We start from the raw sequence: 15,193 nt of genomic DNA on the forward strand, positions 1-15,193 counted from the left end.
GAGGTCACTTACCCGGGATTTGCATGCGGGTCATATCCCTACTACATTAACACTGATTTCCTGAGTGAAATCAGATTGTTATTCGCGTTTCCCAGACAGTAGCGGCATTATTTAAATCCTTTGCAGAAATGGCCTGCACTTTGGAAATGAAGTTGTTATGTCTGTCTGAACGGGATAATTTAATTATTTTTTGTTGTTGTTGTTGTTGTTATTATTTATTTTATTTTAAGTTGTTACAGACGGGACAGACACGACTGAGGGATAGGAAAGGGAGAAAGAAAGATGAAGGAAAAGAAAATCAGAAGGGAAGAGGGACAGTGAGAAAGGGCACTTAAAAAGAGAAAGAAGAGAAAAAAAATCTCCTGGATCACCTGTTGAGAGAAAAAGACGAGAAAACAAGCAAAAACAACAACAACAGAGCAACATACTAAACACAACACCATCACGTTAATCTAGCTAAGTGTAAACAGCAGTAAATACTAAATATTGAATGTTGTTGTGTAGCAAGAAGGACCGACAGCGCATAATGTGCTTGGAAATAGCAGCCAATAAAGGTGTAGTTTATGTCTATAAACAGTGCACACCCGTGTGCACACCTGTGTGGATCAGCACGCTTGTATTCAAAAGGTTTCCCCATGTAATGGTCTGCTAGAGCAGCGGTCCCCAACCCCCGGGCCACGGACCGGTCTGTGAGTCGTTTGGTACCGGGCCGCGAGAGTTGAGGCTCGGGTGTGAAATGTATGGTTTTCTGGGTTTTTAGCGTTATTTTGTTATCGTTTTTATCGTTTTTATCGTTTTTATCGTTAACTCGGTTTTCCTGGGTCTTTTCACATGTGTTATGGATAAATCTTCTTTTTTCGGTACCGGTACTAGTTTTGTTTTGCTGTATTTATCTGTGACACCTTAAAGTCCGGTCCGTGAAAATATTGTCGGGCATAAACCGGTCCGTGGCGCAAAAAAGGTTGGGGACCGATGTAGAGAGCCATAGCCCTGTACCCCAGGGCATGAAGCAGGCATGGAGGAGATCCAGGCTCCAGACATCCAGAGGTCCCAGAGTGCGAGAGCCCAAGGAGGACCACTGGAGGGACATCCGTGCCACCCTCCTGGGAACGGGATAACTAATGCAATATATAATTATCAATAATTAAAGACAGAATGAAGCAAAGTACAGCTTTAAATATGTGGCCTTGTTTAAATAGAGATAAAATAAGTACAGTAAAGTCATCCAATTCACAAAAAAGCAACGATATCATCTGCACAGGAGAACCTTGTTTGACTTCACAACACAATGTGACGTCTTGCAACGCTCTATCCTGGCCAATCGAACAGGTGGTTTAATCAAACACCAGTGAAGTAGTGTTTGTGTTTACCTCATCAGCCTCCCAGATGTGATCAAAGTGATTATGCTATTCTAAAAAGTGTGAATGTGTGCGTGAATGGGTGGATGACTGGATATGTAAAGCGCTTTGGGGTCCTTAGGGACTAGTAAAGCGCTATATAAATACAGGCCATTTACCATTTAAAAAATACAATAAAAACTAATAGTTATGCCCCATAATGTTAAAAATAGTTGTGCTGTGACTTTGCATTTGATTTGCCTTTAAAATGATGGATTTACGTGACAGTTAGTGGCCATAACAATCACCAGAACTGCATTTATTTATAAATGCTGACAGTTCGATCTTCGTGATAAGACCAACGCTTAATAAGACCAACCGACGTTCTGAAGAATATGGTTAATCTGGTGGAATATCTGAACATACCAACAGAAATAACAGGACAAGCATGAAATAATCCTTAGAAGTAATACTGTATAAAATGGACATGAACAACAGGTGACTGTAATTATTTTTAAACTGCATTTTTTAAATAAATGTATAAGAAATGTATTTATTAACATAAACTCACTGCAGCCAATGAGGCAAGCTATGGGTGTGGAGTCTTGCCCCAGGACACTATGGCAGCTGGAGGGGTCAGAGACCCTCGAAGCCAGTGATTAGTGGACAACGCGCTCTACCACCTGAGCCAAGGCCTCTCCACTACTAAAGGTGTATTATTAATCCTTTCCCATAACCTTTGTGAGCAAGAAGAAAAAATAAAAACAGTTATTTATCTGGCCTTTTCTGTCAGCAGTGTGTGATGCAGGAAAATGAAGTCAAAAAGACAGTTTTAGCGTGAGACTGAGGTAAGTGCTGTTGGGGAAACAGCAGAGCACCGAATGGGTCTGAACCAGAGTGACATTTTCGGGCCGTTTTAACGAGGCCCTGTCAAAGCAGTTAGAAGGTTTCATACAGCTGTTCTCAGCTCTCTGAGTAGCAAGGTTATGAAGTTTGGCTGTGTGGCTGATGTCTGCAGTGGACTGTGTGAACAGTGAAGACCCACTATTCAAACATCAAAATGCTTTAGCCCTGAGTGGAGGTGAAAAAAAGAAAAGAAACAGGTGATTTCAGGCTTTCAAAGACTAACAAACATCAACAACATGATTTTAAAAGAGAGTCGAGACAAACAGTCACGCACAAAGTTTATATGAGGAAACCAAAAGCCTATAAGCATGTCTGCAGTTTATCTGACTCTAAAGATGTAGCTGATTTAAGTCTGACACTGATTCCCTGACATCACATCTGGGCTAGCCTCTGTATCGCTACAGTTAAATGAAGGTAGAAACAGAAAGCAGATAAAGTAGCACCCAGGTGCATGGCATGCTACAAGAAGTTCAAACTTTAGTGCATTTGATAACGTACTTTTTTGATTCACGTGGCTTTGTTGCCAAATACCACCTAGATGTCATCTTTACTGTTAAAAAAAAAAATCAAACAGTAACAAACAAAACCAAACAACTTTACTGTGTTTTGTCCTCTCTGTTTTTCTGTTAATGTACACCTGTGTGTTTCTATAACGTAGAACTTCTGCTGAGCTTTGTTATGACCCCAGCTGCTTAGAGGGGAAGGGAAATAACATTAATGACCAGGCAGAAGACGGTAAAGCCAAAATTATAATTTCTCAGTAAATGAAAAGTCTTTATAAACAATAAAAGAACTAACAGACAATGAGCGCTATTTAAAAAGAGGAAATAAAGGATTTTATATTGTCCTTCCTGCCTGATTCCTTAAAAAAAAAAAAAATCCCCCTCTATCTTACCCAACTAACCACAGCAATAATCATTAGTGAATAGCACCTTTAAACCCAAGTGGTAAAAAATGAATCCCCCGCCCAGCGTCAAGGTGCAGTGAATGTGTTAAGCAAAAACAAGAAGGCATCAGTAAAAAACCTACTGCAACCTAACCACAACAGCAAGTAAGAAGGTAAAATCTAACCTAGAAAACAGTGACAAAAAACAACCACAACGCACATCAGCAGGCACAATTAATCACAGCCGGCCCAACTAAGCAGATGGTGCAATTGTTGGCGCAGCTTGATTGGAGCAGAGACTGAGATGCTGGTCCAGTCAGGCACAGCAGCAGAAAAGACAACTGGAGACACCAATCCTGGGCAACAGCTCGAACATACTAATTACCATGTTAATCAAGTCATGTTAAATGTTAATCAAGTCTTCAAGCTTGGTCACCAGATCCAGCTCCCTGCACAGACATGCAACCTCTGATTCGCTGTCAAGAAATCAGAATACTAGGAAGAGATCAAACTCTCCTCTTCAGGTGTGTCAGTAGTTTTCCTTCAAATAACTCACTTTAAGAATGTTACCACATAGACTTTTATTTGTATAACTGTATTCAGCTTGGTTGAGATTTCACTGATTAAAGCTTAAAATGCATTTTTTGTTGCAGTGATTCTTTCTTTAGCAATTCGCTAAACTGACACATATTTTAAGAGAAATCAGTGAACAGCCTTGGCAAGATGTTCAATAGTCTTAGAGGCATATAATTAATTGAAATAACCTACCAGGAGCTGAATAGCTTTCTAAAAGCTGCTGACAAGTCACGTATTTTCAGTGTAAGGCATCTCGACTTGAAGGGAGCTGGACTTCTTTTTCAGGTTCTTCACCTTTCATCCAAAAGAGTACTTTTAAGGCAGGGATCTCAAACTCCAGGCCTCGAGGGCCGGTGTCCTGCAGGTTTTAGATGTGTCCTTGATCCAACACAGCAGATTTAAATGGCTAAATGACCTCCTCAACATGTCTTGAAGTTCTCCAGAGGCCTGGTAATGAACTAATCATTTGATTCAGGTGCGTTGACCCAGGGTGAGATCTAAAACCTGCAGGACACCGGCTCTCAAGGCCTGGAGTTTGAGACCCCTGCTTTAAGCCCTCCCAGTAGACACACCTATGGTATCAATTTAAAGCTCCTACGTTGCCTTGTTTTTAAGTTACTGCATTCACAAACTTGAGTGCCCAGGCCACCTTACTAGCAATCTAATCTGCAGCACTAACTTCTGCTTTGTTAGTTTGGGATTTTTTTCCAGTAAGGAATATATGGCAACAATATGTTCCGAAACCCTGGTGGCCTTAAGGTGGCCTGTTCAGGTAGAATTTCAGACCAAGCTGGAGCTCCTTGGGGAGAAAAAAAAAAGACTACCTTAAGAAAAGCTTTGTTCTGATAAATCACAGCTGGATCACCGGGGAGAGGATTTCTGATGACTCCAGGGTACATTGTATTTACTACTAACTCTTCAAATGATGGCGATATATGAATCATATCGATCGTGTGTATCAGCATGTACTTTTGTCTGTAATTCCAGAAAGGTGGTTGTATATACTAAAACTAGTTTCAAGTCTCTTCCTGTGGTGTTTGGACTTCTTGTACTGTTTACTCCAGTGTCTACGAGGAACACTGTTTATTTTATACACCTGCTCACATTGGCCATTTGGGACAATAAAAAATGGCTTGAACTACAACTGAGTGTAAAAATGAAACAAAACTCCAGAAGTAAAATAAAAGCCTCACAACTGTACTGCACAGTAAAAATGACATTATTCTTTAGCTTGATGCTTTAGTTTTGTCTCCACAGCTTGGTGTCAATGCTTCCTTGATTCAAGCGGAAACTGATTTTGGGGGTGGGTGGGGGGGGCACACATTTAATTATGCATCACTAAAACGCTAAAATTTAAATTCATGGTTACGCCAGGCTTCACATTATGCCTGTGCGCATTAAGTAAACACACAGGCAGGTGCAACATAGACCTTCAGAAAAATTTGTTTCAATGAACGTCACATGATTTGAATGTAAAAACAATTACAATTGGAGAAAGGAACACCTGCAAAAAAGTAGCAGTTGTTCCTTTTTTGACCACACAGTTTGGCAAATTATGAAGAAATTGGGGAAACTAAGACTGAGAAATTTTCTTTTGTAGAAGCTCGGATGGTTTAAGTTTTCCATAGAAAGGCTAAAAAAACCCAACAAAACAAAACAAAGAACAAAAAAAACATTTTTGTTCTACAAAACATCAAAACCGGCAATGGTGGCATAATTTGAATAAACCTGAAAAACACACACACACTTTGACTATTTCTATCTTATTTCTAAAGAAGAACACTGCATTCGCAAAAGAAAATAAATCCTGACTCATTACCTGGAAATTATAAATAACTACCTAGTAACTATGAGAACTATGATTACTTTGGAAAATGTCACGTTAAAAGTCTTTAATTGTGCAGGCTGTGACATTAGTTTAGAATTGAAAGATATAAAAGATATCTATCAAGTTTCTTCATACTCATTGATACTCGATGTGCTTGTAACCAATGTTCCCTCTAACTTTTCATGTGTCTGAGCAAACGCACAAACTCCCTTGGACCACTGTGAGCAACAGCAGACGTGTGCACTGTGGTCACGGCAGCATCGAATCCATCCAAGTTTCATGGTTTATTAAAATAATCAAATTACAGCACTTATATTTATGTTAGACTACTTTTAATGAAGTGCTTTAGCCCACTTACAAGGAAAATTTAAATAAAATCTTGTTCATGATCTGTGTAGTATGTTACACTATTGGAAGTAAAAATAACTTGAACTCCAATTTTGAAAACACAACTTTCTTCTTTTTTTTTTTTTTTTTTTCCAGCTCAGACTTGTATTATGAGTCTGTGGTCTGGGAGAGAGTCCTGTAACTCTCTGTCTGCAAAATACAGTAAATAATGACCAATGTTGGGCAATTAATTATATAGTTACTTCTTCAAAAAAGTAACTCAGTTTTGCAAACAAAGTTTTTTGCAGCTGTTTACCTAAAAATGCAGCCAATGCAGTTTTTTAAATAAACATTTCAAACTGTTTACAGAACAATCAGCTGTTCTGCATCAAATCTGATGCCACACAAATTATTTGTGCCACTCCAAAAAATAATTTCTGTCCACTATTAGATAAAGGAGAACAACAGCCTGATACCTGCGGGCCTGACAACAGGAGATGTATCACTCCTGTAACACCTGTAACATTCAGTAGTCGCCTCATTGTTCTGACACACACAACAACTATTGACTACACTACACACTAACTACACAAGGCAACACACTAACTTTACACTCCAAACACGCTAAACGTCGCAAATCTCTCACATCTCTAAACACCGCCGTCACTCCTAAAACTCCCCCCCTTCCTAAACAACTAAATGCCATCTCGCCATATCCTTTTTTTGATTGGTCGACATGGTACATTTTTCCACCAACAGGAAAGGCTGGGAGGGGTGGAGGGTGTTTTGTTGGTTTTGTTTTTGCTCACAGGTGCAGAGTGCTTTCGAGCGTTTTCCTTATAAAATGCCGTTTTTTACCGTTTCTTCCAGCAGTAAATATAAACAACGATAGTATTCAGGAAGAAAAGCAAACATTGCAGATATTTTTATCATAACTTTTTACGTGGCCTATCAACACAATTTAAAAAAAAAAACTGGTATAAAGTCCACACTTTTCACGTCAATTGTTCCGTCTGTCCTGCTCACATCTCCAGTGGTTGTCCACGTTGTCATTAACGTGGCTTCTCTCCACTTATTTTATGCGCAACACAGATTTTCTGTGCGCAGAGACCGTGCCTGCAGTGCGCGATTGCGCATGCGCGCAGCTTAGAGGGAACATCGCTTGTAACTATCACTGAATTACTTTGATGATGGGAAAGTCTTAAAAACCGAGCCAGTGATCGATTCATTTTATAGACAGTGATGGTCTGAAAGCAAACATGAAAAAAACTTGGGTTATTTCTCTTTGATTTTTTTCTGGATTAGATTTTTTTTAATGCATCTCACTACGATCCACTTTAGGTGGATCTCTAGACATTAAAGTCATGTAGACATGGTACATTTTGCTACTTTTATGTTTGACAACTGGCTCTCTGAAAACTGCAGGACAGAAGAGAAGAACCTTGCAGCTAAATCTGATGAATCTATAATTCATCAAAGCGCAGGCAAGTGCTATCACATCAAGCACTTTGCACCTGGGACTTAATGGGGTCTAAGGGTACAAGAGCGAACAAGAACATTAGTGCAGTTCAAAACAGCAACAGCGCTCCAGCAAACACCGGAACATAAAGTTGCAGGAGGGCAAGGTGGAGGAGGAAAAGGAACACAGTTGTTTTTATAAGATCAATATCCTATTCCATGGTCAGCTGCACATATTTCCCTTTTCCTTCTCTTTTTTTTTTTACATTTACGGTTCAGACAGCAGAGAAACTTTGATGCATGTTGCAGGCACCAAAACGAGCTAGCATTTTTCATTTTATCTGTTGTCCACTGTATCACTTGATGCAATTAAGCAGATATTGCACTTTTTATATTACAATTAGTACATTTTTTTCCCACATCAATCTCCGATATTATTAGAGGTCTTTACACTTTGATGGATGAAACTGGTTCAGTCCTTCTTGAATGAATAGGGAAGTGAGGGATGTTGTTCATTATTCTCTTACATTTTACAGCCCAAAAAATGTCACCTTATTAATAATGAAAATTAGCTGCAGCTATAATTGATATATGCTCATCTTTAATTTTCACCATACCACTGACTGGATACTGTGTCCTCTTCTACGTGTGACTTGGCAGAGTCAAAGTCGAGAAAACTCACAACTCTCAAAACAAGTGAAGACAAAAAGGAAAGTGACTGATGATTATGGGCAAATTTACCAGCGAGAATAGATGGACACGGGCGTTTGCTCTCTTGAAATTTAATGAAATGAAAGCACAAAAACAAATAAAAAAAACAACAAATGTCACCCAGTGAAATGCACAACACCAGCCACTATAAACCCACACTCACTGCCTGTTCCCAGACCAATGAACCATCTAGTCTGCCTTAATGTGACCTTCACTTTAAAGTCCAAACAAATACAAACAGGAATACACACCATTTAATCCTTCCTGATCCTTTGGGGTCCACTCAGAGACGGACATTGCTGGATCTGAGGTGAAGACGTGAATGCAAACAACAAACAGTGGGAATATCTCTATTTGAACTTTCTTTATTTCTATTTTATTCTACTCTACCTCTTCATTTTTAAGGAAAATTAGTACTCTATTTGTCTTACATTTATTTGAAAGGTGTAGTCCATTTGGCATACAGTTTTACATTCATAAAAAGGTGAGCTATGAAAATTTAATGTCTTGCTAAAGTTCGAGCTGCTAATCAAATGTCAAGGTCAGGGGTTGCAAACCTGAGGCTCTGGAGCTTCACGTGGCCCATCTCAGCTGGCTACCTGAAGCTTTGTTAAAAAAAACAAAATCTATATAAAATGACTCTTATGTTAGTAACATAAGAACAGAAAAAAAGTCTTGTGTAGCAGAACATTTCCTTTTCCTCTTAAGTACAAATTTTAAATCTGACATATTTATTTCATGACCTTTAGGAAGAAGCCTGACGCCACAGTTGAGAACCACTAGATGATACATAACTCTTACTAAAACTAGCTTGACATCAACAATAAAATATTGCTTGGTGCATTAGTATTAACAGCTGAATAACGTCACACAGTCACAGAGGTCATTTGTTCTGCAGGATAAGTGCTTTTGGTTTTAATAATGATTTTGCTTATAATTTGTATTTTTGCTTCGGTGTGATTTTAATGCAGGATCATTCCTCGTAGAAATACATAAATGTGTCCAGTTTTCAAGTGACCTTAAGCTCTTATAAAAAGTCCTAACAGCAGATGGCTCTTCCTCCTTCATCACTTCTGTCGCTCACCCTCTTTCTCACCCTCTTTTCTTTTTGTTCTGTCCCGCTCTTTGCCTCTCTCTGGGCTTTCCTCCAGTTTTACGCGATGAGCTGATGGCCAACAAACAAACATTGGCCCCGGTCCTCGGCAGGCAGAGAGGACACAGAGCAGCAGGGCAGAACAGCAAGGTTGCTATATGCCTTTCCGCATGATCCCTCTGCAACGCCTACTCACTGTACCTCACCAGCTGCACCACCGCTTTTTAGAGCGAGATGATAGCTGCTTAAAATTTTTCAGTTGAGGGCAGTGACACAGTGCAGCAAGCAGGGAAACCACTCTTTAAGTTTATGAAAAGTTAAATGACCTCTGACTTTTGCTCTTATGGATAAATCATTGCTCTTGCACAGCACTCATACCTGGTCACCAGTATGAGGTGGCAGGAGGTTGAAAGGAGTTGTTTTGTAGTAAAATATTCTAAACATATAGAATCTGGAGGGTTAAAAAATGTTTCCAGTCAGCAGAGAGGACTGCAAAGTTACAGATAAATGGTTATTATTGAAGCAGATATGCGACGATAAATGGACTAATTTAATTCCAAAAGACCAAAATTCCTTTGTGTAAATGAAGTGCAATGACGGATGACCATATCAGATTTTCTTAGCCATTCAAAAGCTTGAAAAGTTTCTTATTGAAATAATGAACAATACTGTACAAAATACAATGTGATCTGAGAATACATCTATCATTCATTAGCTGCTGGTTCACTCAGTCCTGTTGTTTGTGGTGCTGCAGTTTCAACAAAAACACAAAATTATGACATCTGTGAAAGTGAGATGTGTTGCAGGACTCTTGCACTAGACTGCTCTGTGTGCTTAAAAAACAGGCAGGTGAGCTTATATGCTGATGATGTTTGTGAGGATGCTTGGGCCAAATTTGATGCTTCAACTCTGTGGGTGAAAATCACACCAGACAACACAGCCTTCCTGTTTCCCACTGATGTGAAATAGACTTGGTGATTGTAAAGGGTTGTATTTGCAGTGTGTAGCTGTTAGCTGACCTTCAATAAAATAAAGAGGATATTTAATATCTGTTTGAAGGACGAAGATTCATATACAGCACTGTGCAAAATTCTTCAGTCACCCCTCATTTCTGTATATTTTGCTTCCAAGAAGTCAGCTTAATTTTTAAAAAAGTGATCTTTTGCAATAATTCATGCTTTCTTCGGTCTTTCGCAGTTTTTCTTTGGACATTGGCTGCCTTTTCACTCACTTTCAGTCCTGTCCTTGTAATTGATCGTTTTATGAGGAGTGTTTATTGAGCCACTTAACACTGATGTGGATTATTGATTATTATGAATTATTTAAGCATAAAAAGGCACCTAACCCGAGAGATGAACCAAGTCAAGTATCAATGTATTTGTGTAGCACATTTAAAACCTCAGTTGACAAAAGTTCTCCACAGTAAAAGCCTGGATATGATGATCAAAGAAAGCCAGCGAGTATCAGTCTTTTTTTGATTGAGTGATTGCACAACTCTTTTACCAGCAGTGTTGGGGATATGTATCCGATGTCAAAATTCTGTAATTGCAAATGCATAATAATGCTATCAGATATTCATCCACCATGCAACACCATCTGAAAGGCATCCGATTATCAAAAGCTTCATTTTTCAGCACGGCAGTGCATGACAATGTTCTACAATGTTCTATATCGAATTTCCCAGAGGAACCCACCCGAGGGATTAATAAAGTTCTATCTTATCTTATCTTATCTTATCTTATCTTATCTTACAATAATGCACAATGAAACTATATAAGTCATGGATTGGCCTCACCAGAGCACATTACTGAAACTTTAGTGAAGCCTGAGATCAGAAGTCAGGCGACTTAAAAAAAAGACAGCTTGTGTAGAAGAATAAAGGTGGTCACAACAAATATTGATGTTCAGATTTTGTTAAAAGTGCACAAACTCTATTTTTTTCCCATGTATTTTTGCAGATGTTTCAATAACTCAGTGCATCTATTTCCCATTTTCCTAGCAAAATACAAAGAAATGAGGGGTGTTTTGCACAGTGCTGAATGTGCGTGTGAGTGACACATACACAAAAAGCCTGTGTTGACTCGAAGGACATGACAGCCATTATCTGTTAGCCAAGATGAGCCCGGAGGGTGGAAATTATCACAGCATGACCTCCATCCCTGACACACACACCAGTGCAACACCCCCACTCCAACCTTTTAACTCCGTGTTAAAAGGTTACAGATTTTCACTCTTTCAACACTTGAGCGAGCATGATAGCAAAGTTCTCTCCGCTATCCTTTTGGAAAGTGACGCCGGGTGTAAAGGTTTAATTGCCCACCGTGTCAGATACATCAGGGCTTCTTGTCATCAGAGTCCCACCTCTGTCGCTTTGATTCGCTTCCACTCAATCTGCCTGCTTGTTCCTCATCTCTGCCTCATTTTAGCATCTTTTCTTGTGACTCTCTTAGAGGTGTTCTGGCAATCAGAGCACTCATGTGTCCTGACTGACCTCTTTAACAGAAACCCGTAATAGCTGGAAGAAACAACGTTACCAATTGAGTTATTCAGGCAAACATTGTGGAAGCCTCAAGAATGAAGATTGGGAGCTCTTATGTTAATCAGAGGTCGAGTTTTTAAAAAAAATGAATCAGCTGATCAGCTGTCAGTCAAAATATTAGACCAGATAGAATCACAGACTGTATATTAAAGATGGACATGATAATGAAATCACCCGTTGACTGGTTGGTTGGTTACTAGGCTTCATTTTGAAGGTTCAGTTTTTGTAACTTTAGCTTTAAGTAACCAGTGGATGAAGTACTAAGTTATTGGTTAATAGATAAAAGCCTGAGCCTGGTTCTGCCAGAGGCTTCTTCCTGTTAAAATTGAGTTTCTTCCCCACTGTCATCAAGTGTTTGCTAATGGCGGTCACCTGATTGTTTGGGTTTTCTCTGTATTACTCTATGGTATTTACTTCACCTCATCTTGAGGCGACTGTTGTTCTGATTTGATGCTATATAAATAAAACTGAATTGAATTGACAAGCATACTTATAAATTAGTCCCAAATAAACCACATCACTGGACAGCCTGACAAGTCCACTGATTTAATTAGTCTAAGTGAAGCCCAGCAATGGGAAGGGATAGTGATAATTCACACGTTTAAACTTGCATTAGTTTAAACTTGCATTAGTTTAAACTCATAAGTTTCATTCTAAATATATGGAAGTGTTACCAAATGCAGTGTTACTAGGCAGTAAATATGTTTGTTTTTGCTATAAAGCTTTATGCTGTAGGAGCTGAACTTGCTTCTGATTAACTGCAGACTTTGGCCCTCATGCATTGGCTTAATTCTTCAGCACTGTAGGTCACTGTATGGCAGCATCAGAAGAGGTTTTGAGATAGAGGAGAAAAAAAGCAGTATGATTATGTTTCAGACAAAAATTGGGAACCTAGATTCACTAGCAACACTTAAACTTTCATTGTTGTCATCATTATTATTATTCATGACATGTTCGCTTTTTCAAAAAGTCCAACTTTTCAGTTAAACAAAACATAAAAAGGGAGATTCGTGTAACATCACAAGTCAAAAGATAAACAGAAACTGCATGACATAAGACCTCTGTGCCTGCAAACCGCCCGGAGATAAAACTGAAGGTGAAGTCAAAGTATTTACAGTCTTGTGATGGAAATGCCAATGAGAGATGGGCTGGAAGGAAAGGAGAAGGTTAGGTTAAAAATGCTTCAGATGTTGCACCCACTCTAACAGCTCTTACCCTCACTAACAGCTTTACTTTTGATATAAGGAAGATTAAAAACCGTTCAGATGTGTTTACGTGTGTGTGTGTTTGTGTGCATAACTGTAAGCGAGAGAGAGAGGACGAGAGCAAAGGAGTAAGACACTGGAACATAACCACATCAAGAGCAGAGCGCAGCAGGGCAGGCGAAACCAAAGGCCTGTTCCACAGGGGAAGTGATTAAGGCGTTGCACAAGGCCCACAGGGAGCAAAAGGGCAGAAAAGAGAGCTCATTATCCATAATGTGGAAGAAGAGTTATTCTCGCCACAGAGTCACACACACACTCTCGCAATATTACTTAAAAATCCATCTTCTGAACCGAGTGATAGTAAATATGCTGCTCTGGAGATGGGCTGTTATTTGGGTTAAAGACAGTCAATGAAGAAGTTTGGGATGGGAGAGGGGGGAAGGCAGCCGTTAGGGACTGGAAGATGACTTGTTCTCTGTTGCATGCAGCAATGAATTCGACTGTATTAATAGATTAAAAAACTTAATATTGTGTTCCAATGATTTTTTACAGCTTAATACAAGACAGATGTACTTCGTTGCTCTTGTCATAGTGTATTTGGAGTTTTACAGGTCAGGCTCTTCTGCTTAACCATTGGCTGGAGCCTATCGCAGCTACCACAGGGTGAGAGGTGGGGTACCATGGACAGGTCGCAGCCCATCGCAGGGCTAACACACAGAGACACAACCATTCATACCTATGGGAAATTCTGAAATATCAACTAACCTAACCCCACTAAAATATTTATAATATGTTTACTTTGACACCTAATGACAAGTAATGAAATAAGAAAGAAACCACTCAGTTCAGAAGAGTTACCCCCAATCGAGGGGAAAGAGTTAAAAACATTGTTTGTTTCGCTCACAACAGAACTTAACCAGGAATATGACCACAAATTCAAGATTGTGACTTTTGCTCATGGTGCAGTATTGTGAATAATCAGTCCACGGATCAATAATAATGACCAATTAAGCATTAATATAATTTATCAAGCAAAACTGCTGCAACAAGTGATTTGTAGACATTGCACAGCTATAAATAACAAATAATTAATTCCTCCTTTAAAATAAATTTAGAAATACATAAAATGAAGAGCTGCACTTCATAATTTTCATTTTCATGAAAGAGTAGAGTGAGAAACACAAAGAAGCCATCAACTTATTGGCAAAAGCAAAGTCGGTCCATAGCCTGTTTTTCTGTCGACCTAAGCCGAAACGTAAACACACAAAAAATAAGCCTACTTTTATTTATGTTCATTAATAGTCTGATAAATTACTCACATGGAAACCAAATCATTGTTTTTCAGTTTCAGATCATCAGCGTCAATGTTCTTCCGTTGTTTCTTCTGTGTCTCTCTCAAACTTACATGAAGGTGTTACCAAAGCCTGCAGACTCTTAAATATGCAACTGCTGGTCAGTTAAAAATAAACAGGTGGTCTGTTCAGCTGCTTCCCTGGAGGTCACCGCAGTTCCCAGGAGGTCACAGATCTGCATGTTTGATTTGGCCAAATGCCCACCCTCCCATTTATCCTGGCTTGTGACCTCCTGTGGATGGGTTTGTATTTCCTCACAGTCTCAAACCAGAAATCCTTCACGTGAAAGGCAAATTTGTTAACCACTACACCAAGAAGCCACCAGGTCACTTAAAAAGAAACGCCGTATTGCAGTTCTTACTGCCGTTCAGGCTCTCTGACATCCTACCTGGTTGATGATGTAGATGCCGTAATCAATCTTCTGGCGTCTGAGAATAGGGTGGAGGTAATGGAGCCAGTACTTTAGGTGATTCTCTCTGTGACGAAACGGGATGATGATGGCCACCTACACAACAGGGACAGTTTCAGCACATTACCTGATTGTCCTGAATGTGTAGATTTATTATAGATCATATCCCAGACATTACCACTTGACTGCCACGACCTAAACCTGGTTCTGTTGGCGGTTTCTTCCTGTTTAAAATGAAGTTTTCCTTGAGCACCTTGAGGTTACTGTTCTTGTAATGTGGCACTATAAACACACTGAATCAAACCGAATGACCACAAACACACACCAACTAAATCTCTAACACGAGTGAACTGTTATTTCCACAGCTCCTGTTAATGTCACAGTGAACATAAAGCAGGTTCTTATCCATAATGAATAAAGCACGCCAAGTGAGCAGAGCTCACTGGCATCGCATACTTGAGACAAATTAAGGGGCCGTGTCTCTGAACTTGAAGCGAGTCATTTTCAGGTGTCCAAGGTTGAACCGTAATCTCCTCTGTGAGTTCATGGTAATTTTGTGTTCAGAT

General features: G+C 39.4%; 1 protein-coding gene across 1 annotated transcript in view; it reads right to left on the reverse strand.

Moving 5' to 3' along the window:
- Positions 1–15,193, reverse strand: part of b4galt2 (UDP-Gal:betaGlcNAc beta 1,4- galactosyltransferase, polypeptide 2) — a 239,572-nt gene that overhangs the window by 116,137 nt on the left and 108,242 nt on the right. Inside the window, exon 4 of the mRNA XM_026148727.1 lies at positions 14,607–14,723. Within this exon, the coding sequence (XP_026004512.1) occupies positions 14,607–14,723 (117 nt within the window). The remainder of the gene's footprint in view (positions 1–14,606; positions 14,724–15,193) is intronic.

The sequence above is a fragment of the Astatotilapia calliptera genome, chromosome 18, assembly GCF_900246225.1.
Source record: "Astatotilapia calliptera chromosome 18, fAstCal1.2, whole genome shotgun sequence".
In the NCBI taxonomy this organism is placed as follows: domain Eukaryota; kingdom Metazoa; phylum Chordata; class Actinopteri; order Cichliformes; family Cichlidae; genus Astatotilapia; species Astatotilapia calliptera.